A 24,317-nucleotide genomic window follows, 5' to 3' on the forward strand; every position below is an offset into this window, starting at 1 on the left:
TAATTTCTTGCGCAAGAAAGTCCGATGGCTAAAATGGCGATGGGAGCTTTCTTGCGCAAGAGAGCGTCTACACTGGCACGGATGCTTTTGCGCAAAGGCACATGCCAGTGTAGACGCTCTCTTGCGCAAATACTTTTAAGGAAAAACTTTTCCGTTGAAAGTATTTGCGCAAAATCATGCCAGTGTAGATGCAGCCTCAGCTTCTCAGTGGTCCATCGCAGCGGGTATCATGTCTCCGTGCAGCATTTGGCCTCTCTGACCCCCGGGTGGGCTTCTGAGGTGGCCAGTTTCCTCTGCTGCCTGGAACCTGGCGTGCAGCCACTTGGGCCGCGAGGAGACAAGGCCGGGAAAGTGGGAGGGGGAATTGCTGATCGTGGTTCACGCCTATGGCGCAGAGCTGATCGGTTCCGGCAAAGGCGATGAACTACATAATTCGTTTCGACGTTACATCTAAGGAGTCGAGCCCAGCCGCTGCTCAACGGAGGCAGCGTTCCCCAAACTCTTGGCCGGGGAGGGAGCGATCGCTCTTAGGTAGAGTTAAATCAGCAGGTTAATACTAGTACTGGGACAGCCGGGGGGCTGACAGCTTCCATGGACCCTGGGCCAGAGGTGCATGGGGGGGCCTGGCTCCACGCCCCCAGAAGGAGCCAGGCCTCAGGTGGAAGGCGCGGGGCTGGGGACCGTCAGCCATCAGGGTGGTCCGGACGATGGTGCTGCCCTCCCCCTTCAGAGCCATGTGGGACAGCCCTCCAGCAGCGATTTAAAGGGCCCCTTTGAATCGCTGACCCAGGGCAATGGCCCCCCCATCAGTGGGCCTGGGAACAGCTACAGGCCATCACTGGTTAAAGGGCCCAGCACAACAGCTGGTGCTGAACAGGGTTGCCGGTTTTCACCTGTCTGGTAAAAAAAAAATTGAAAATTTTACATGTCTGGTATTTTCTGTTTTTCTCGGATGGAAGGTCGGGAGGGACATTCTTTTCCTGCTGCGTCTCGCGGGGGGATTTAAAGGCACGGCAACTTTTTTTTTTTTTTTTTTTTTTGTTCTCAACCAATTTTTTCTCCCGGTCATATTCGGGATTTTTTGTGAAAATATCTGGCAACTCTAGTGCTGAGGGCCCTCTATGCAAGCGGGGCCCTAGGCCATGGTGACACCGAGCAGCATGAGCAGGGAAGAGTTCGCAGCTTGTTATGGCCACGTAGAACCTCCCTGCCTTTCTGTGCTGGGTCACTGGGGCCTTCCCGCTCCTTCATGAAACTCCACGCAGGGTCTGTCTCCCTCCCTGTCTGCACGTGGGTTGTGCCCCGTGCTCACCGCCCTGGTGTGCGGCCACGAGGCCCCGCACTTGTCATGGAAACTGTTCTCTGGGGCCAAGTGAGCCTTCGTGAGCCACGAACACTCATGAGCAGCCCCGCCCCCGGGAGCCAAAGCAGAGGGTGGGGAAGGCTCTCGGAGGGGCCGAGGTCGGGAAAGCGAGAGCACGTGTCTCCTAACTCTGCTGCGGGTAGAGTTCCCGCAGGCACACAAGCGCAGCCCCCCGGCCGGGGCTTGCAGAGCGCCTGGTCTGCTGCCAACCCTCGCTGGCTGTGTTGCGGCGGCACCGGTCCCGAGCTGCCTGTGTGTGTCGGCGCGGCCGTCACAGCCCTCAGGCGCCGGGCTCGCCCTGGCCGCATCAGCGTTGGGGTACGTCCCCTCTGGCCTGCAGCAGGGCAGCTCTGCTCGGCGGCTTTCGCTCCCGGCAGCGGTGTCTCTGCATGCAGAGGGGGATCCATCTTTCAAGAAAGATGTGGAGAAATTGGAAAGGGTACAGAGAAGAGCGACAAGAATGATTAAAGGTTTAGAGAACATGACCTATGAAGCCAGGCTTCATAAACTGGGCTTGTTTAGTTTGGAAAAAAGAAGATTAAGGGGGGACATGATAGCGGTTTTCAAATATCTAAAAGGGTGTCACAAGGAGGAAGGAGAAAATTTGTTCCTCTTGGTTTCTGAGGACAGGACAAGGAGTAATGGGCTTAAAGTGCAGCAGGGGAGCTTTAGATTGGACATTAGGAAAAAATTCCTAACTGTCAGGGTGGTCAAATATTGGAATAAATTGCCAAGGGAGGTGGTGGAATCTCCCTCTCTGGAGATATTTAAGAACAGGTTAGATAGACATCTGTCAGGGATGGTGTAGACGGAGCTTGGTCCTGCCTTGAGGGCGGGGGGCTGGACTCGATGACCTCTTGAGGTCCCTTCCAGTCCTATTATTCTATGATTCTATCCCGCCCAGGCCAGCCACCGGTCCTGCCAGCAGAGCAGCGTGTTGTGCCGAGGGCCTCAGCCTGTCTCGGCCCGGCCTCGGGAAGGTGCCGGTCAAGCCTGGCTGCTCATTAGAGGCAACACAGCTCCCGGCTCCCGCCTGCTGAGGCCTCGGTGCAGAACAGCCCCCCCATCCCTGCGCTAATTGCGCCAGCAGATTCCAGGCGGATTTCGTCATCCCTGGTTTCCGCCTGACTGGGAATTGGTCAATAAAGGGGCCGAGGGCAGAAGAATGGGCCCGCTGGACAGTGCCAGGCACAGCAGCCTGCTGCAGCATCACGAGCGAGGCGGCGGGAGGGGGGCGGTCGACGTGTTTGGAATGAGAAGGAACCTGGTCAATTCCCGAGCACCCCCGGTGCGCAAGCTCCTCCCGGGGGCCTCGCCAGGGAGCAATTACAGGGGGGCAGGGCTGCAGCAGGCTCTTGTGGGTGCAGGTCTGGGCTAAATCGCTCTTGGGCCCGTCCGGCAGCCTAGGGAGTGGGGCGCTGCTGGGGCGGCGAGGTGCTAGACATCCTCGGACCGGTCACTAGCAGGCGCGTGTAAAACACACGGGAGCGAGGCAGAGCCGACCGGCGACGGGCTCTGCTACGGATGGCGCGGAGGGACGAGCGCGTGAGGGGCCGCAGGGACAGGAGAGCCCGGGGTTTGCACCCAGCCGATCCCCAGCAAGGGGCACGATGCCTTCAAGTGAGTCTCCTTGGGCTGGCGGCAGTGAGGCCGGAGGACTCGGGTAGCAAGCAAAGCATGGCCGCCGGGCTGGGCAAATCTGCTGGTAACTTGGGTGCAGGCTCCTCCCTAGCGGCAACTGCTGGAGTTTCTTGGAGGTCTCCTCCTCCCAGCAGCCCAGGGCAGCGCGCTGTTTAAAAGAGAGTGACCGGACGGAGAGCCAGACACACTGGCCCCGAAAACACCAGGGATCCCGGGCGGACAGCGCTAGGCGACGGGGGAACCGTCTCTGCAGGAACGGCAGTTCCTCCTCTGCTTTGGCTCCCTGCGGCGCGAGTTTTGAGTCTGCCTGGGAGGCCACTTCTCACACAGAAGGTCACTTCCCGCCGACCCACTTTTCTGGTGCAAAATAGCCTGTGAATCCCACCTGCGTGAAACCAGGCTGCAGGTGCCTGGCTTTTCCAACCTCTGGGCTGCGGAAAATTCTGCCAGCTGAGATCTGGTGGCGAATGAAGATTTGTTCTAGGGCTGTGAGCATGCAACTACTCGCTTCCTCACCTCCCTTGCTGCCTCTGTATCAGAGGCAGCAAGGGGGGGGGGAGGCTTCTACAAAGCAGCCTCTGCCCGCAGCAGGCCCAGGCTCACCGTGGGAGAAGCTGTGCTGGCAGCAGCCCCTGTCTACAGTGGGTCCCAGGCTGGTCATGGACAGGGGTCGCTGCTGGAGCAGCCTCTGCCCGCGGCCAGCCTGGACTGCCATGAACGGTGTTGCTGGACCCGGCGCAAGCCAGGACCGAGCAGTCCTGGCTCACACTGGTCTGGGACCACTGCCCCTCTGCTGCCCGCCTCTTACTACATTTAAGTGGCAGAGCCGCAGCGGTCCCAGCGCCTCCCCTTATCGACTCACCGTGTATCGACTACACGATCAGCCGAATACCCGCTCCTCAACATCCATCATTTGTTCATCCAAAGCAGCAACTGCGTGTGCTCGTGCACTCTTCTCCTTTTATTTCACGCTGCGCACGAAGCTACTTTGGTTGGTGAATCAAGCACATCCTGCCCAGCTTTCTCCAAGTGCAGCAGCCTGGTTTCTCTCGCAGACAACCACCCAATATCCCTGAGGGGCTGCAGAGTGGGCTGTCTCCCCCCCGTGAAAGCAACCCTCAGACGCCGAGTACGGAAGCAAAATCACATTCGAATCGTCTGCTCCCAGCTAACTTCCTGCCCTTTCACCTGCTGCACCGTGGAGCATAGCTCTGAGGGATCTGACCTGCCGTTTCAGCTGCCGAGGCTTTACCCCGGCATGTAATTAAAGCTAGAAGGCCGTAGCCAGCGCTGTCTGGGCGTTGGCCGGCAGGATGGAGTAGTGGGGATTTCTTGGGAGTGAACGACTGTGTTGCGTTTCTATGCTGCTCTGTCTTACCGGATCCCGGACTAGCTTGTTCCCATCTGGTACAGGGCCCCTTATGGAAACCTCAGCTTAGGCAGCGACTGTCTCCCGTAAAGGAGTTCAGCGGCACCGGAAATAAAACGGGTTGGGCTAATCCGCAGGGTGCTGGCGCTGTCCACTCTCCGTAAGCCTGCCCGAGGACGGAGAGGTTTCCTGTAAAGGTCAGTCCTGCGGTTACTGCTGCGCCCGGCTGGGAGCACGCGGGAAGGGTAGGGCCGGGGAGCAGCACCAGCACCGCCAGCCTCGCTCGTTACGAAAAAGCTGCGTTTACACCCCCCTCCACAAGCGTTCGCCGCCCACCTCGGAACGTGCAGACGTCGCTGGCGCCTTCCCAGTGCACGGCGGGGTCAGGGAATCGTAGGCAGCGAGGGGGTAGCAGAGCCAGGAACAGCCACAGGGAGTGTTGGCCAGAGACGTCGCCAACAGGGAGTGTTGGCCAAGTCCAGGCCTCTGCTCTGACCACTAGCTCGCGCTTCCGGCGCCTGTCCACGGCCGGCTAGCTTGGCGCTGCCCTGTGACATCTCACCTGAGGCGTCGCTAATGCACTAATGTGCTTATTGTCAATGCAGAGCAATGCCCAGCTCAGCAGCCTGGTTTCCTGCCTCCTTTCGTTCTCCTGCCGACGGCGCTATCTGGGCTTTCAGCATGGAGGCCTTGGGAGGGGGGCACCCATAAATACAGCAACACATCTGGTAAATGACTGTGCGTGCCCAGCCGGGAGGGGGCTCTCGCTGCACCCAGTGTCTGGCCCTGGGCTTGGCAGCCAGGGGCTTCTGGGTGGTGCCAAGCGTGAAAGGTGAGTTGCACCAAGCTCGGAGAGTCCCCTCCCCCGGCGTCACACAGCCTTCTGGGAGGGGGGAGGAGAGGGGGCCAGAGGGAAGTCACCTGGCTTCCCCCTTCCTGTCTCTTGGCAGCCTCCTGTGCAGCTCCCCCGGCCGGGCAAGTCTCATGCCCACCAGTCCCCTCCCCCTTCCATCTGCAGTCTGATTGCTCAGTGGGAAGGGGCCGGGGAAGTGTGTGGGGGGCGGAGGGGAGACAAATGGGGACTCCCCTGCATTGTTCAACGAGCAGTGTCCCATGTCTGGGTGGCGAGTGAGGGAAACCACCAAGCGACGCCTGGTTTTTGAGTAGTAAAGCCAGCACCCCTTCGCCCCCTCCTTGCCCGGTGCACCGGGGAACCGCATCTCGGTCGCTAGCGTGGCAGGTCTGCGGGCCTCGCCCACCCTGGGACTTGGCCCTTCTCCTAGGAAGGACCTTGCTCTTAGCCACACCAGGCTGGTGCTGGTGGTAGGGTTGCCAGGTGTCCGGTTTTCGCCTGGACAGTCCAGTAATTATGTCTTCTGTCCGGTAAAACAACCAACCAACCAGAAAATACCGGACACGTAACGTTTTCTGTTTTTCTCGGACGGAAGGCCGGCGGGGACATTTTTCCCCTGCCGCATCTGGTGGGGGTGGGGAGCGCAGGAATTTAAAGGCACAGCGACCCAGAAACCCTGGCTGTTGGGGCAGCAAGGTCTCGGGAAAGGGAACCAACACAACCTCCCCCCGCAGTCCGGGAGGTTGGATGGAACAACCCAAGAGCCGAATCTGCGCCTGCCCAGGCTCTGGGAAGCCCTGGACCTTGCTCCCAGAAGACCCCAAGCCCACGGCATGTCTTCAGCACTGTCTGCTGCCCCTCGCTTCCTCCCCCAGCGCTGGCCTCCCTGCAGCGAGGAATCCCTCCCTTCCCTAGAGGCGTAGCGGCCTTGGCCAGGGTCAGAGGCTTGCTCGTCTGGTGGCCAACGGCCGTGTGGGAAATAGGCCAGTTTGGACCATCGATAGCTCTCGCTTCTGCTCCCCGGGGCCCGGGCGAGACCGACTCGCTCCTTGGGAGAGCGGGATGGCTGGAGTAGGGAGCGGGGCTGCCGACCGGAGCTGGCTCGAGAAGGCCAGCTGGCCTGGGTTCATTCACTTGGCAGGTAGCTTCGGCCACTTACTTTGGGTGACAGAGCCCCTTCGTGCGAAGGGGAGTCGCCCCCCGTTTATCTATGGAAAGAAACCCGGGAAGGACGTAGACGAGTGTGAGCAGAGCGCCAGCCGACTGGCTGAAGGGTGCGCATGAGCCAGGGATCAGTTGGCCAAATGAGCAGAGGTGGAGGTGGGGCTGCGGGAGAGGAAAGAGGAGGAGGAGGAGGGAGCAAGGCCCCAGCGAGGGGGCAGCTTCCAGGTACGACGGTCACAAGCCCTTTTAGCCTCTGAAGATCAAACCCAACCCCCCGAAACCACTCGGCAGCGTGTGGCCAGTAAGGCCCGTGGTGGCCACTGAGTCGGCACCAGCTTCCTCCCGGGGGTGGGTTTCAGTTGAGCGTCTTGCAATGGTCTCTAATCTGGAGGTGACGCAGGCTGGGGGGGGAGGAGCCGGAGCCACGTCTGTGGCTGCTCCTGGCCAGGCCCCGATGGGCGAAAAGCCCTTTTGTTCGCTGCTGTAACAGCACCCCTCAGCCGTGAGCGGGGCTAAAGGCCTCTGGGCGAGGGGGGGGGAATTATCTCCCCCCACCCCACAGAATTTATCCAAGGTCCATGGGGGGGTTGGACATTGGCGACCAGTGGCCAGCGCAGCCCTGTGAAGACGGAGCCCCCTCGTATGTACCGCGATGACGGGAGAAGGCCGTTGGGTGCTGCTGCCCGGACTAACAGGACGTCTCCTTTCTCAACAGGACCGTCAAGCTCCGACGCTGCCGGCAGTTGCTCGCCGTCTCCGTGCCAGAACGGGGGGAGCTGCGAGGACCTGGAGGGGGGCTACCGGTGCCTCTGCCCCCAGCAGCCAGTGGCATACAGGGGCGCCAACTGCGAACTCCTCTCCTCCGTGTGCTCTGTGCACAACTGCCCCCCCGACTGGCTGTGCACGGAAACGGCGGGACACCAGGGTTACGAATGCACCTGTGGGCCTGACCTCCCCGGCACGGAGTGTCCCATGGCCGCACATGCGTGCGAGAGCAACCCCTGCCACGGGCCTCCCTGGGAGTGTGTCGCGAGTGCCCGTGGCTACATCTGCCAGTGCCCCACCGCACCATCCGGAGACGGCTGCCGCCTGGAAGGGTCTTGGTGCTCCAGCCGCCCCTGCCAAAATAACGGGACCTGCACGGAGGGGGCCGGGGGATACGCCTGCCGCTGCCACGCCGGCCACGCCGGGCCGCACTGCGAAGAGGACGTTGACGAGTGCGCCTCCAGCCCCTGTCAGAACGGCGCCATCTGCCTGGACGGGGCGGCCGAGTATCAGTGTTTCTGTGTGCCGGGCTTCCAAGGACACCGCTGCGAAATCGACATCGACGAGTGCGCATCCCGGCCCTGCGAGCACAACGGCACCTGCCGGAACGAGAGGGATCACTACGTGTGCACGTGTGTCCCCGGCTACGCAGGTACCTTGCCGGCTCCCCCCGAGCCTCTCTCTGGGCGCCGGCTTCCATAGGACGGGGGAGGCGCGCTGCCCCGCCCCCATGCTCCCACCACCATTCTAATTGCTAAATGGGGGGCTTCCCATGTCCCTCCAGCTGGCCCCCTGGCACCAGCTGCCCCTGTGGTGTCTGCACTGCGCCATCAACGCGCCTGCCTGTGGGCGAACCGGCACCGGACACCGTCCTTGCCCCAAAGAGCTTCTCAGCTTGGGCTTTCAGCGACCGCGGCCGAGCAAGGGGGCTGGGGAGCGCATGCGTCCTCGCTCGGGCGGGCACGGGTCCCAAGAGACGCCGGAGGCTTGGACCCGCCGGGCTGAGGCGGCGGCTGGGGCGTGGTTTGGACTCCTGGGGGGATGGGATGCGGATTCCCAGCAGCGATGCTGAAGGGATGGGCTTTGGCGATGGCACCGTTCCGGGGCAGCGCAGAGAGAGACGCGTTTCTCAGGGGTGTGACTAGCCTCGGCCAGGCTGCCCAGGGGCTCTCTGTCCTGCCTTCCCGGCGTGCTCCGGGAGCTCCGGAGTGGAGCAGGGATTAGCTGGGGCTTTGTTTCTCCAGCTCTCACACCAGAGAGCGTTTGGCATGCGACTCCGGGGGGATGACTCACTGCGTAATCGGCACCTGCGAGTTATCTGCAGAGGCAGGGGCCCCGGGGGCTCCGCTCCCCCACTGGAATGCAGCTCAGGCTGCAGCCACCTCCCCCGGTACCAGCCGGCACGCTGGGCCCAGCCACGGGCCTTGCGGGAATGATGTTGCTAAAAAGGAATGTGGGGTCACTCCACTGCCGATTGCAAGCGGAGGGGGGAGGTGTTGCCTGCCAGGCATGCACTGAGTCACTCGAGCTGGGGGGAAACACCCCCCTCCAGAACCGGCTCTGTTTAGAACTCACAATGGCCGTGCGAGTGTTGTCCGCCTGTTTCCCAGTCACTTCCCTGCCACAGCCCTAGCTCAGGGCTGGGGGGGTCCCCCGGAAGGGGCTGGGGGTGTCAATAAGGTGTAAAACAGCCTGGGGAGCAGCAGCAGGGGTGAAAGGAACTTAAATTTGTTACAGGTGCGGTCCTGTCCCTGCCACCTCTTTCAATAGCTCCCTGCTGGCTTTTGCTGCAGCTCAGCCAGCTCTCGCCGGAGCTGTGCCCCGAGCGCCCCCACTTCCTTGCAGCCTGCTCTGTTCCCGGGGACGCTGAAGCCGGACACAAGAGTTTGCATCCCAGCTGGGCCGGCAGCCTCCTAGGGCCGCTGGTCCTTCCAGGCTGAGCGTTGCCCGGCCCTCGCCGCCGGAATGTGGGCGAAGGAAGTTTTGACAGGAGGCTTGACAGGTTTTGATCTGGCAGATTATGGGGCCCGCATTCCTTTAGGATTAGGGCAGCCACATCCCCTGCAGCGGGAGCCTAATCCTCCTTTCTGTCAGAGATGGATTGGCAGGTGCCACTCGAGGGGTGATGTCAGGCCACGGGCAGGCTGGGTCCTAGCATCTCATTGATCGCCTGACGAAGCGACGTTGAGACAAAGCTAACGGATACGTTTCTCCTCTGATTAATACTCAGTGACTAAGACCCGTATTGTTGCTAGCACAAATACCTTGTACTTCGCCAGCACCTCCCTTCGGAGGACCTCAAAGCAACTTACAAACCCCCAATATCATTTTGGGAGGTGGATAAAGGATGCACAGTGATCACTGCATTGACCCCTACAATGCAACCACTTCTGTAGTGGAGCACAGCGGCTATGCAGCAGCGAAGAACAAATATCACATGCATCCAAACTCACGGGGACACTGGGTTGCAGCGTGTGAATATCAACGGAGCAGTAAGCACCCTGCTACTCCCCTCCCGAATAAGGCTTGATACGATTTTTGTAGTGCATGGAAGTGAGCAGGATCTTGGGGTTTTGTAGCACCCAGCTGTTAGAGAAGAAAACTTAACCTGACCAGACACCTAATGGTGCCAACTCATTGGACTACAGCAATGCCTGAGCCTACCTGGATAAACTGGGACACTTTCATAGAATCATAGAATCATAGGACTGGAAGGGACCTCGAGAGGTCATCGAGTCCAGCCCCCCGCCCTCAAGGCAGGACCAAGCTCCGTCTACACCATCCCTGACAGATGTCTATCTAACCCGTTCTTAAATATCTCCAGAGAGGGAGATTCCACCACCTCCCTTGGCAATTTATTCCAATATTTGACCACCCTGACAGTTAGGAATTTTTTCCTAATGTCCAATCTAAACCTCCCCTGCTGCACTTTAAGCCCATTACTCCTTGTCCTGTCCTCAGAAACCAAGAGGAACAAATTTTCTCCTTCCTCCTTGTGACACCCTTTTAGATATTTGAAAACCGCTATCATGTCCCCCCTTAATCTTCTTTTTTCCAAACTAAACAAGCCCAGTTCATGAAGCCTGGCTTCATAGGTCATGTTCTCTAAACCTTTAATCATTCTTGTCGCTCTTCTCTGTACCCTTTCCAATTTCTCCACATCTTTCTTGAAATGTGGCGCCCAGAACTGGACACAGTACTCCAGCTGAGGCCTAACTAGTGCAGAGCAGAGCGGCAGAATGACTTCACAAGTTTTGCTCACAACACACCTGTTGATACAACCTAGAATCATATTTGCTTTTTTTGCAACAGCATCAACTGTTGACTCATATTCAACTTGTGGTCCACTATGACCCCTAGATCCCTTTCCGCCATGCTCACTTTGGCACACTTGTTAAAACAGCTCCAAGCTGAACAACTCCAAGTGCGAATCCTGGAAGCCCGGCCCACCCAAGGGACGAATGTGTTCCGATTAGCAACTGAACTGTCTGCAAATTTGTGTCCAAATTGCAGGGAAAAATTACCCAAACCAGATCCCACCCTCCAGAGCCTGACCATAATGATTATTAATAAGCAAACAATGAATACAATTGTACCCACCCCTAATTACTATTTATTTATATGATTTCTAATTGAATCATCAATTTCCTATAATTACACCCTATTATCTCTCTGTGGCTGAAATCCTTACCACCATTCCAGACCCATATTCATTCTACATACCCCAGCACTAGGAAGCGTATTTCATTTGCTAAATGCCGACGGAATTGACTAAGTCACTGGAAGCAAATGAGAGTTTATGCCGGAGACTCACAAACGTTCCAAACTGTGCTCAGTTTTGTTGATTTAAAAGCAAAGCCCCGCAGTCGCCCCAAAACAGCCGTGGAACGAAGCACTTACGTATTCGCAGGTCTGTCTGCTGCCCCGGAACTGATACATCGCCTTGTCTGTACTCTAGCGAGTGGGTCTCCCGGGTGTTGTGATCCCCGCTCAGATCTCCAACTACAGGGCTCACAGGAACGCTTCGCTCTTGTCCCGCAGGTGTCAACTGTGAGGCTGAGATCGACGAATGCAACTCGGACCCGTGCCAGAACGGGGGCACCTGCACGGACCACGTCGCATTCTACGCCTGCGCCTGCGCCCCAGGTTATGAGGGGCCTCAGTGTCAGGTGGACATAGACGAATGCGCCAGCCAGCCCTGTAGCAACGGAGGGATCTGTCACGACCGTGTGGGCAGGTGAGAGGGGCACAGCACAACGGCCCCTTGCATTGCCGCGGTTACTTGACGTGGATCCATTGACTGCAGGGCTCTTGATGACTTCTCTCCTCCCCCCCAATTATTGTTTTGTTAAACTGAAGTAGTCCTAAGAGCAGTGTGCGTGGGGGCATGGAGGGGGGGGGTTAATGCCAGGGGGCCCCCCCCAAGCAGAGTGCCCAGAGCCACGTGAAAGGATTCCTGTGGCAGCCTCTAGCTGCTCCGTCACGTCCCAGGGAGAATTATTTGCAGCTGACATGTAGGACCACAAGTGTCAGAAGCAGCCACCCCCCTTGGCCTCTGAGCCTGGCCTTGCCTGGGCCGCATGCCGGCACCGAGGCTGGCCTGCGTCGCCACGGATTTCCAGCGAGGGCGCTCTGTGGAGGGAGATGGGACCGTCGCATCTCCGTCCGTGGGGGAGGAACGCGGCCGGGCGGACACGGGGGCTAGCAGGCTGGCCCACGGGCTTGTTTGCTTTTGCCACGGAGGAGCTGGGCCACTGGACTGAAGGGCTCTGGTGGGGCTGTGTGTCCCCCCAGCTACCAGTGTGACTGCGGCGACACCGGCTTCGAAGGGGAGCACTGCGAGCTGGACATCCTGGAGTGCGCCTCCCAGCCCTGCTGGAACGGGGCCACCTGCCTGGAGGGGGTCAGGGAGTACAGCTGTGCCTGCTGGCCAGGTGAGAAGGGCCACGGCCCCATTCTCCCCGAGTCGGGCTCCAGAGCAGCCGAGGGGACCTGCCATTGCCCTGAGCCATGCTGGCTGGACACGGGGTGGTCCAGTCCAGTGTCCTGGGCTCCCCCAGTTTGCCACTGGCATGCAGGGCTCACAGCTGGGAAACGTGTCCAGCTGCAAAGCCGGAGGTTCCCCTTTTCCTACTGCCAGCCCTTCCCCACCCCGTGCGCCTGTCGGGGGCGCCGTCGGTGGACTGGCTCTAGCCTCACACGAGTGCCATGCGCCACACCCGGCTGCCTTGTGCTCCCCGCCCCACGGTGTCCCTGGCAGGCGCCCCTCCTGCGGCTCCCTCCTTGGGGCTGTGGGTGCTGGCGGCCTCCCTTCCGGGGAAGGGCCGTGTGGTGCCAGCTCTGCGGTTGGCCTGGCAGGTTACGCGGGGCAGCGCTGCGAGGAGGACGTGGACGAGTGTGCTTCCCAGCCGTGCCACAACGGCGGCGTGTGCCTGGAGCGATCCAACCGAACCTACTACGGGACCCAGCCCGACTTCCCCCCCGCTTTCGGCTACAGCCACGCCGCCGGGTTCCTCTGCCGGTGCCAGCCAGGCTTCTCAGGTGAGCGCCCTGTGCCCCCGGGGGGAGCTACCCCGCTTGGGCCACAAGGAGGGGGGGAGCCAGGGGGCTCTGGCTGCACGGCTCTCCTTTGGCGGAGGTGCCTATTGCGGGGGCAGGCGGCCTGGAACCAGCGCCTCCCGTTGGGAAGGCCGTGGCCCACCTGGCTCTGAGTTCCTGGCGGGGGCGATAGCCCATCCCCTGCCCGTGTTCTGCCCGGTGCCCTGCGGCTGGGGCATGACGAGAGCCCTGCTGGCCCCTCCCACGTGCAAAACCCCAACGTTGGCTCTGCACTGTCTGAATGGGGGCACCCCCGTGAGGAAGACCCAGGCAGCCTCTGGCGCGTCCAGTCGCGAGGCCGGGCTGGGCAGGCAGAAGGGGGCCGGTTGGGTCGCCTGCTGTTTCCCTGCACGCGCCAGACTCCAGGGCCGCTCGAGAGAGAGAGAACCCGTTCAGTGGGCTTCCGAGAGCGAACCGGAGTGGGGGGAGGGGAAGCGCCCTTTTGGGGGGGCATTGGCGCTATGGGAGGGAGTGTCCTCTAGTGGTTAGAGCAGGCTTCCTGGGCTGTGATCACGCGTCTGCCGCTGGCTTGTGGCCTGGGGCGCAACACTTACCCTTCCGGTGCTTTAGTCTTGGGGCGGCGATACCGGCCTGCCAGGCGGGGACCGAGGGGCACTTCCAATGGGCACTTTGCATCTCTGGCCAAAAGCTCCCAGGGAGAGACTTGGGGGAAGGGGTCAGCCCAGCCTTCCCCCCACCCTCCCACAGGGCGGGCGCATCCCCGGCTTGGCCTGGCTGAACTAACTGCCCCCCCTGGGGCCGCGTGTTCCCTTCCGCAGGGGAGAGCTGCTCTGTGAACGTGGACGAGTGCGCGTCCCAGCCCTGCCAGAACGGGGGGAGCTGCATGGACCTGGCGAACAGCTTCCTTTGCCGTTGTCTGCCGGGCTACGCAGGTAATGCTGGCGGGGGAGGGGGCACTGGGCGAGCCAGGGGAGCTGATGCTTGTTGAGTCGCTGATTTGCCATTGGGGGGTGGGGGGCGTAACCGGAGGCTAGCGCTGGCTCCCGGCGGCTGCTGCGTGGGACTGAGATGAATGGGACCCGAGCTGAGGAGACCCCAGACTGGGGCTTCCAGAGTCGGGCCGAGCGCACAGGCGGAGCTGGGGGACTGGACTCCCGGGCCAGGGCACATTGGCCGTGCTGTGACTTGACGAGGCAAGGGGTCGGTGGGAAGGAGTCCAGCACCAGAAGTGAAAGGGATCGTCCATCTTGGGCGCTGGCAGACGGGTATGGCCCAACGCCGTAGGGCCCTCGGCGGGCCTGCCGCGGGCAGGAAGACAGGCTTTGGGAGGACGACGTGTGAACCCCAAAGGAGGAGGCACTTTGGGGGTTGGGGCCAGAGCTCCAAGGCAGGAATTTCTCTCCCTGAGAGGCTGCAGTGGGAATGGTCGACATTTCCTACAAGCGGGAGCCATTTGGGGCAGGTGCTCACCAGCCCATCACACGAGGATCCCTCTCCTGCTCCCCTCTGAGTGCTGAGCCAGGAGTCTGGAGACCACAATGTTCTTAGTTAGGTACATTGGAGGTTCTTGGAGTGGTGAGAAAATACAGCATGGCTCTTTCTGCTTGCTAGGGAAGAAGAATTTGCTTGGGAGGCTAGGGCCTGCGTTCTGCTGCAGATGTCCTGTATGGCCCTGGGTAGGTTGCACCAACCCTGCTGTGCCTCAGTTTCCCCATCTGTGAAACAGTGAGACTAGCTTGCCCAAGGCCCTTGTGAGGCTCAGTACAATCCTTTTTGTACCCTTCGGGGTGGAGGGATGGTCGCTGAGGCTGGTGCTGCTAAAACACTGTTCGGTGTAAATTCAGCAGCATCTTAGACCCTCTGAGCACCACCTGTCCCAGATGCCTGGTAGGTACCAGAAAAAACAGGAGTACAGAAAGGCTTGCTAGGCCCATGTCACTGCCCCGGCTGGCAGCATCAGCTGGTGCCACTTTGGCCTTGTCTTCACGAAGAAAAAAGTTGCGTTTTTTATCGCACCCTTCCTAACTCCTAGCAAAATGCTCGTGTGGCCCGACCCTTCATTTTGGTGCCTTGTGGCCAATCCACCTCATCTCCGAGGAAAACCTTGTCTCCTTTCCCGGTTATCTTTCATCTCCCCCTGCGATCGAACAGCCTGATCCTGAGAAAGGGCAGTTCTGTGAAAGACATTCTCCAGAACCGGCTTGCATCTTCCAGCCCTTCAAGAGTAACGTGTGTCCTGCAGGAAATGCTAGAAGCCTGCCACCTTGTGGGAGAAAGGTAGGGTTACCACATTAGAACGTTCAAACAAGACGACACCCCTGAGAGGGAGCGAATCTGTATCAGTATCTACCAACTCACGTTGCGTTAATGTGCTATATAATACAATCCACACAACACGTTAATACAACATGAGTTGGTAGATACAGATACAGATACACTCCCTCTTGGGGGGGGGCTCTTTTTTGAAAGTTCAAGTATGGTAACACTAAGAAAGGAAAAACTTGAAGCTACAGAAACAACGAGGAGTCCTGTGGCACCTTTGGACACATCTCCACAGCAGGGCTAAAGCTGAAATAAGCTACCCAGCGTGAGCTACGTCAATTGCTTAGCTGAAACCAAAATAGCTTATTTTGGCGTTTGGCGCTGTCTACACGGCAGCATGTCCTGGAAAGAGCACGCTTCCTCCGACTTCCCTTATGCCTCGTACAATGAGGTTACAGGAGTGGGAGTAAGAAATTCTCCAGCTCAACAGTATTTCGAAATAACGGCTTGCCATGTGGACACGGACTATGTTATTTCAGAATAACATCAGTTATTCCCACATAACGCTGCTGTGTAGACACAGCCTTAGAGATTTATTAGGGTGTAAGCTTTCGTAGGTAAAACCTCATGAAGTGGGTTTTACCCTCAAAAGCTTACGCTCTAGTAAATCTGTTAGGCTCCAAGGCTACATCCACACTACAAGATTGTTTTGAAATGATAATTTCCAAAATAGCACATCCACATACAGGGCAGCCTCGAGATGAGCCCGAGGCAGGCTCCCTTAATGAGATGTGCTACCTTGACTGAGACCCCAGGAAGCACTGGGGATTAATGACTTTGAATGACTCAGGGGGGTAGCTGTTTTGAAACAGCAGCGGACCGTCCACACGAACCCTATTTCGAAATAGGCATTACTCCTTGTCAATTCAGGGGTTACTATTTCAAAATAACAAGCCTGTTAGTTCAAAATAATTTTGAACTAACAGGCTTGCGCGAGGATGCTCACCTTGTTATTTCAGAACAACAGGAGTTATTTCGACTAACACCGCTACCCCTCTGAGACTTGAGGCTACAAGAGAGTTTTTAACTCTTCTCAGGAGGTGGCAGGTAGCAATATGTTTGAGTCCGCACTGGGCATTTTGTAGCGCCCATTATGCCAATATAGTCATACTGGTTTAATTAGATCAATACAACCCCCCATGTGGACAATTTATTCCAACACACGTATCTTCAGTTCGGCTTAAACCCCTCTCGAGACAAAAGCTGAACTGAGATCAGTGCTCCTCTGCCAGACTGTGTCCACACGAGCTACCTCCGTGTGAACGTGCACCGTACGTGGTTCTCAATGAAAAGTCCGTGTAGACAAGGCTATAGAAGTAGACTTTATTCCAGACTCTAGCAGGGCCTGAGCCTACGGTACGGCACCTGCAGATACAGGCCTCTTCTCAACAGATTGTTGTAAAGTTCATGAAATGTCTCCACACTAATTCGTCGGGTTGTGCCTCTAGGGCCGCCTCCTTCCCTCAGTGCCCCGGCACCTCTCTTGGCGGGCCAGGGTGCGGGGCATTTCCTTTCGCTTCCCCAAACTGTAGGGTTACCTAATTTTCCCAAGGCCCTGAGCCTGCTCGTGGGCAGAAACGCTGACACGAGCTGGTGTGGGAAGAGACGGCGCAGGAGTTTTCCTTCTGTGGCATCTGCGTGGGGTTTGTTAGTCCTCCCAGGCGGTTAGAGGCAGGTTGCAGTTCTCGTTCCTGCCTTTGTGAAATCCCCGTGTCTCCTTTGGGGTGGTTCCAAGAGGTAACGGTGAGATCGGGGGGGAAGTCACATTCTGCTCTGTCTGAGCTCGGGGAGGAGCGAAGCTGACAGGGAAACAAGAGCAATTAATCTCCCCTGCTCTGTCAATTAATCCCAGTCTAGTCCTGCCGGGTGAGCAGCTTATTACTTCATATTAGGATCACAGAGGAACTTCATGAAGCTTCCCGTAATGTTTCTGTTCAAAACACATTTCTGGGGCAGCTTAGCGCTGCCATGAGCTTGGGCTTAAGCGGCCTCCCATGATTAAAGTGAGCTTGTTCCACGGCTGTAGGCTGCTTTTTCTCACGTGCTCTCCTGCAGCCTGTTCCTCAGGCTCTGGAATGTGGGGAGTGTTGGGGGAGGACCGTGTGAATCAGCAGAAACCGTCTTCCTTCACCGGGTCGCTGCTTAAGGGCTGGCTCCGGCTGCCACTCGGTCAGAATTGTCTTTTGGTGGCAACGGGGCCCATGTTTCCACTGGCCAGCGGTCTAGGACCGGACGTGAGGCAGATCAGGGGATGCAGTTGACGTGGGAACTGCATGTAGGTTGGCAGAATGTAATGGCTGAACCAGGGTTAGGCTGGTTAACCCGGGCAGAGGCAGCGTACAGGAGGCGTTTTGATGATACGGGTGTCGGTCTGCTCCTGAAGAAAGCGGTCTGCCCTCTAGCATCACGCGGAGGCACTGAGTCCGCCCGCGAGAGGTCAGCCGTAGAGGGTGTCTGTGCTGTGGTCAGGCACCTGCAGCAGGCCCCCCGATTGGCACTCGTGGGGCTCAGGCTAAGGGGCTGTTTAATTGCAGTGTAGATGTTCGGGCCAAGTGTCCTACAGCCCGGGGCTGCCTGACCCAGAACGTTTACACCCGTTAAATGACACCTTAGTCCAACCCATGAGCTTGAGCCAGCCGGCACAGGCCAGCCGCGGGTTTTTAACTGCAGTGCGGATCTACCGTGCGGGTCCTCCCCGTCCTCTTGCAGGAAGCAGGAAACTTCTCTGTGGTGTTCACAGCCTTGGCGTCTCCCAGGAGCTGCGTGTGCGAGAGCTCAGCCCCAACCCTGGCACGCTTGCCGGGTGGTGTTACTCGTTCCACACACCACCCAGTGCCATGACTCAGGGGAAGAGTCCGTGGCATTCCCCGATCGGACGGGTGGTTTGTTTGCACAGACGTTTCCCAGGTGTCTGCTCGGTGCCTCAGCTCATGACCTCTCCTGTAGTCCGGGAAGAGGCTAACGTGACTCGAAATACTATAACCCATCGAAAGGGGAAGCCCTTTCAGCAAATGCTGCAGACTGGAGCTGGCAGGTGTTTCCTGGGGCTGCCTTCCTGTTACCTGGAAGGTACATGACCTCTGTGCATACGCCATGGCGGTAGCAGACTGGCTGGCGGGGAAAGGCTCAAACAGAGGCTTACTGGGTTTTGGATTCTTACAGCGGGGGAATTAGCTGGTCCTGGATGAGGCTACAGTGAGCTTTGTAGTGTTCACTCCACTCTGTCTCTCTACTGCAGTGGCTCCCAAACTTTTTGGCATCACGTCCCCTTTCTGATTTTTGAGAAACCCTCATGCCCCGCCCCCCCAATAGCATCAAAACTTGTTGAGCAAAAAAAAGGAACTGACCAGGACCAAGAAACAAAAATAGCAGCAACACTTACCGGGGGGGAGGGGGGGGGGAGAATTGAACCCACACCCTACTGCATGAGGGCTCCATTGTTACTCAGACCGGCTCGGCTTGCAGCCCGCTAACCCAGCCCGGTCAGAGTTTCCACGGCATGAGGGCCTGGTGTCAACTGTGGTTTGAACCGCCCACAGCGCCTGTGAGCCAACGCAGCCCCTGGGATTTGGACGTGCACTTTGGACCCGCCTGTCGCAGCAGACTGTCTGAGCAGAGGGCGGCGTGAGAGACGCTAGTTACTTCTGCCTCGCTCTGGTTAAAGGGTTTAGAGGATTAGTAAAGGTGGAGCCACGGTGAAGTATTAACACAGGCTTCCCTCAATGAAAATGGGTGAAGCCTGGCTTAACGTGCCCTCCAAAATCAGGCCAGGCGACGATGGGAGCAGAACAGCAACTCAAAGGGACAGATGAGCAGGACTTGCTGTGCACAGGAACAGCAATGCTCCAGCAGCTACAGAGAGCTCTTGGGCCTGCTGCTGTTAGTCTCCAAGGGCGTCTTACGAGGGGAGGCTACTGTGGGAGGGTAGACTGCAGGCTAGATCAGTGTGGCAGCTCCTATGCCAAATGCGTCATCTCCATCTGTAATGAGAGTTAACAGTGTGAGCTTCCCTGCCAACGGTACATACCGCAGAGCGCCTTCCCTCCCAGGGAGGAGGCTTTGTAACAAGATTTATTTGAGAGACAAGTGCAGTGGGATTTGCTGTCTAGACCCCGATGCTCTCAGGAACTCTCTCAGGCCACATCTTCACTTACTGGAGGATTGACAATCTGGTGATCGATCTTCCGGGATTTGATTTAGTGGGTCTAGTAAAGACCCGCTAAATCGAAAGCTGAGGGCATCCACATCAGCGCAAGTGTGTTTCTCCTGTTGACCTCCTGCTGTGGAGATGGCACCAAGCTTGGCTTAAGGTACGTCAACTCCAGCTATATTATTTATGTAGCTGGAATTGTGTACCTTAAGCCGATCCTCCCCCCGCAGTGCAGACGTGGCCTCGCTCAGTCAGAGCCTTGATGGTAATTTCTAAACTTGTGGGATAAATTGACAACTATGTCAAGGAATCACTAACTTCCATCCAAGAAGCAACATGTGGAATCTGGGCCGGTCCTCTTCCTAGGAGTCATGTAATAGCATTCTACAGAGTAGTGCTCCTAACTTGTATTTGCTTTGGGAGTGAAGGAGTTATTGTGACTATGTAGCTGCATGTCATGTAATGCATTGGAGAGATGCTGTGATGGTCCCAAACTATTTTAGGCTCTGATCCTGCAGTTCACTGCACCGGACGGAGCCCTGTGCCGGGACGCAGGTGTGAGTGTTCCACTAAAAGGGTCAAAGAAAATCTCAATGAGCTGTCTTGCAGACAGGCATGGATCAGTGTTCCCATTGCACGTCACCAGGCCCCAGTCCAAGCTGGATCAACTAATGAGACAACCAGGGGGCCAAATTCGGCAACAAATCCTGGTCACGTGCCGCCAGAGGCTTGTTGCGCAGACGCAAAGAAGAACTGGGAGGGGAACGTTGCTTGCAGCCATTGCAAGAATGCCCCTGACTCGACAGCCACAAGGCAGAATGGAGGAAATTAATTTCTCCCATCCTGTGAAAAGAGGATGGAAAGAGCCGTCCAGGGCCATCTGCAGCGCACAGCAAACAACCAATTGCTTCCACGTAGCTTACAAACACTGCTACGTATTCTTGCCTGCCATCCCCGGGCATCTTTTCTTGCAACTGTTCACTTAGGGTACATGGATGCAGCAGCGTTATTTCGGAACAACAGACAGAGCGTCTACACGGCAAGCCTTTATTTCGAAATAATGTCAAGCTGGAGGACTTCTTACTTCGACTCCCGTAACCCTGATTTCACGAGGAGGAAGGGGAGTCAAAGGAAGAGTGTTCTTCCTTCGACTTCCTGCTGTGTAGACAGCGCCAAAAGCCGAGTGAAGCTATTTCGACTTCAGCTACGCAATTAACATAGCTGAAGTTGCTATGTTTGACTTTTGCCCTGCTGTGTAGATGTGCCCTTATATAGCCCCCACTGATAAAAATTGCTGGATCAGGGCTTAATCTTGCGAGTTAACCATTCAAACTCTGTGCTTTCTAAGGGGACTCAACATGCAATCAACACAGATTACTCTGAGAAGATAAATTCTAACACTCCAAATCCAGCTGACTCCTGACATGCCCCCCACATCAGATCAATGTGAAACTGACTAGTCTGGCTAGATTAAGCTGGGGGACATGCAGATAGTAAGCCAGCAGGATGACGTGTTGGAATTCTATTGGCATGGCCGGAGGTGGCCCTGGTGACTTCAGGACATAGGATGTGGGATTTCAAACAGAGGAAGCTTCAGATATTTTAGGAGAAGCTCCCGGTTGTAAATCATCTTTCTCCACAGAACTAAGAACTTGCCCTGTTGCTAGGTGGGGAGAAACCCTCATGATCTGCCTAAACTCCTGAACTCGGAAGCAATGAGACTGATAGCTCGATCTCTATGAGCGCGTATGGGGAAAGAGGGATCCTTGGCTTTCGTACCCCAACGTCTTGGCTACAGGATGTGGTCTCTCGTGTCAGTGGTGACTGGCAGCGTCTATTAGGCGGGTGACTAGCAAAAGCTGTTCCTGGGCTGCGATATTGGCACAGAGGCAGCGGTTGGGATGAGGCCCCTTGATGTAAGCTGCACGGACAGGGCGAGGGACTGGCTTTGTGGGAGCTGCTCCTTGGCGTTCAGAAACCACTTTCATTGTTATCCACTTTTTTCAGTATCCTGCTGTGGAGGGAAAAGGTGGCAGCCCCTCCAGCTTGGCAAATCTTGCAGCAGGCCCCCACGCAATGTGGGAACAGGGCAAGCGCAGGAATACAGATGGACCAAATTGTGAGCCCCGTAGAAGTCAATGGGGGTTTTGCAGAACTACCGTTGATTTTCAACTCCACTTGTTGTTTCCTGGCTACGAGCCAGCGGTAGCTACCCAGCTTTTCCTCCTAATCCTTATTTGGGCTCCAGTGGTGCCATTCCCATGCAGGGAGAGCCCGGGGCACGAGGGAGGGCCGGGGTCTGGCCTGTGGTCTCCCATTGTCAGAGCGAACGCCGTGGGCCCTGCAGGGCATTACCAGCAGGCACAGAGTAAGACAACACGGTAGACACATTCTTCTTGTCAGCACTGACAGAAGCCAGCTGGGGAGGGTTAGACAGAGCTGGATTAGGTCTTACCCCGGCGCAGGTCTCTTTATATTGGCTGGTTTCCTCTCCAATCCCCGTTCCCCTGCCCGGCACGGAGAGCGAGCTCACAGATACTGTGTCCTTCCAGGGCAGCCTTTTATTCTCCTCTCCCTACGCCACCCCACCCCACCCCCACCTCTCTTCCATCCCAGTCACAAATGTCAGCGAGGAATCTGCAATGAAATCTGCACTGGTTGGAGCGATCGTGGGTGGAATTTATCTGCTAGCAGGTAATGAAGCCAGTGCACCGTGAGGCGTGCGCGGGGGGACCCCTCAGGTGGTGGTGTTCGAGGCAGCTGGGGGCGTTGGACCGCGGGGGCAAGAACTAACCAAAGAGAATCAATCCAGGGTGACAGGCACCTGGGTTTGTTTAGTCGGGACCCACGTGTTTGTGTAGGACCCGCTATGGCCCACGGGCGGTGCTGCTGGTGGCGACCAGGCTGAGCACGAGGCTGGGGGTTCTGTGCGGGTCTGTGCCGTAACCCAGGTTCCTCCTTGTGCTGGGAGTGACGGAGGTTGGGCTGTCCCTGCAGAACGCCGGCACGCCCTTCGTGCTCAGCGCCCTTTGCAATCTCACAGCACCGCTCGCCCACCCCCTGTGAAATCGCAGCCTCTCTCTCCTTGCCGCCGCTGCGATTTTAATTCCATTACGGAAAAGCGTGCGACTTTTGATTCAAAGAAAAACGCCGCTGACCGCTGCCCCCTGCACTCCCTCCACGCCCAGACTTCCTGGCTAGAAATGCAAGATGGGAGAGGGGGCAGCCAAAGAGTGCATTGCTATGGAGACGGCAGTAATGATGCAAACGTAATTGTCCTTGCAAGGCCTACTAGCTGCAGCTAAGTCTCTGTTTTATGTTGCATTGGAATAGCAGATGCTTTAATTAGGCTACGCCGGGGAATGGCTACTAGGAGGGCAGCTGCCTGCTGGGGAGAGGGCAAGGCAGTGCCGGCTAGGAAAGATCACTGCACGGTGCTTCCAGGCGGGCTGGGATGCTCCTACCCTTCATGGACAGAAAGGGCCAGCGAACAGATCTCTGACTTTGGCGATCCTAGACATGCGATCGCCGAGTTAGAATCTCTCTTGCTGTGAGTGTGGGGCCGCGTGTCTGCTTGCATACAGGTATGATGTATGCTGTGTGGCTGTCGCCCTCTCGGTCCCGGGGCGTTAGAAGGACAAGGTGGGAGAGATCACATCTTTCATTGGGGGAGAAGCTATTCTTTCCTCCACTTTGTCTCTCAGGGGGCAATATAACATTAGCACAGATAACAAAGCCTCATTTAGAATTCGCTCTCACTGAGACAGTAGCACTGGTCAGCTCTGCCTGATTTAGTAACCCCGGGGACGGAAAAGCACAAGCATTTATCAGCTATCATGACAATGGTGCTTTAGACATACTTAAGTGGCTCATGCTGGAGCGGGGTGGAGGGGGAGAGGGCTTGGCCCTTTGAAAGCACTGGATTGAAGACTTCTAAGGCTGCGGGAGTTTACAGTCGCTGGGGAATGCATTTGTTACCTTGCACATTCTTGAATTAACCAAAGTAGTTTAAAATAGTGGTCAATGTCCTAACAATAAGTTCCAAAGTCAGTGATTTTCCAATGGCTGCTTCCTCTGATGTTTGCTAGTTGGCCCGTTTATTTATATTCGTGATTTTCTTAGCTAATTTAAGAGAACTACAAGAGCCGAGTGTATTTTAGAATTCGTTGTCTTTCTCTTTAATATCTGCGGATTGTTCTGGGTTTTGGGTACTCAGAAACAACACAGCAAAATTGGCAAGTGTAAAAAGTTCCTTTTTTTTGCACCAGAAGTGTCGCGAGGCATTAAGGCCTGTTCTTTTAACACCTGAAATGGAACATTTATACTGATGGGTTCCTGTGCTCCTCCTTTAAAAGTGCAACTGAAAGTTTTTACAACAGAATTCTGAAAAAGCCCTTTCCAGATGGATTGTGAAGACACACAATCAACCCTTGTTCGGAGAGATCCGGGATTCCAGGTACAAGTCCAGGAAATGGTCTGCATCTTTCTTGCTGGTGTAATGGCCCAAAGCAAACACCTTGTTATTTCCGGAGAAGGGCGATTTCCTTCTCTTTGTTACTTTGCGTTCCTGGCTGCATGAACACTGAATTGTTCACAGCAAAACACAACACTCGAGCCCTTCTGCTGACCTGCAGTTAGCATCTAGGAAGAAGCCTACATGGGAATACTTTCCTCTGCAGCTGACGGTGTTCTTTAAATCTGGCGTCGGCAGAGTCTGACCACTAGCAGGATGTTCAGGAATGACGACATGTATCAGCAGACTGGAGAGGACGACATAGCCAGACCCTCCTCTAATGAGACAGTGGATGGGCAGAGTAGCATTGGCTGAGTGTATAAACACCGATGGAGAGAGCAATGTTCCCTCTAATGTTTTCCACCTATGTACAGAATAAATTTTGTTCTGTGCACCAAGGCATATGCAGATGTGCACCACCAGTAGAAACAAATGCTGCCTGCTGCGGGCGCTCTGCTAATCAACTGAGTGGCACCTGAATCTCTCCTGGGGGGCCGCCGTGCTCAGTACAGGGAACACTGGAGAGGAGTTACTTTGTGTATGTGGAGGGAGAGTAGGACCAATGGTAGGACCAAAGGGCCAGGGGGTACACTGGTTCCCAGGAAATATTTGCCTCTG

The 24,317-nt window shown here is 56.8% G+C and overlaps 1 protein-coding gene across 1 annotated transcript in view; it reads left to right on the forward strand.

Annotated features, from left to right (window-relative positions):
* Positions 1-24,317, forward strand: part of CRB2 (crumbs cell polarity complex component 2) — a 61,650-nt gene that overhangs the window by 15,575 nt on the left and 21,758 nt on the right. Inside the window, exons 2-6 of the mRNA XM_006121946.4 lie at positions 7,106-7,807; positions 11,197-11,392; positions 11,950-12,089; positions 12,514-12,696; positions 13,533-13,646. Coding sequence (XP_006122008.2) covers positions 7,106-7,807; positions 11,197-11,392; positions 11,950-12,089; positions 12,514-12,696; positions 13,533-13,646 — 1,335 coding nt within the window. The remainder of the gene's footprint in view (positions 1-7,105; positions 7,808-11,196; positions 11,393-11,949; positions 12,090-12,513; positions 12,697-13,532; positions 13,647-24,317) is intronic.

Source organism: Pelodiscus sinensis, chromosome 22 (genome assembly GCF_049634645.1).
Source record: "Pelodiscus sinensis isolate JC-2024 chromosome 22, ASM4963464v1, whole genome shotgun sequence".
Classification (NCBI taxonomy): Eukaryota; Metazoa; Chordata; order Testudines; family Trionychidae; genus Pelodiscus; species Pelodiscus sinensis.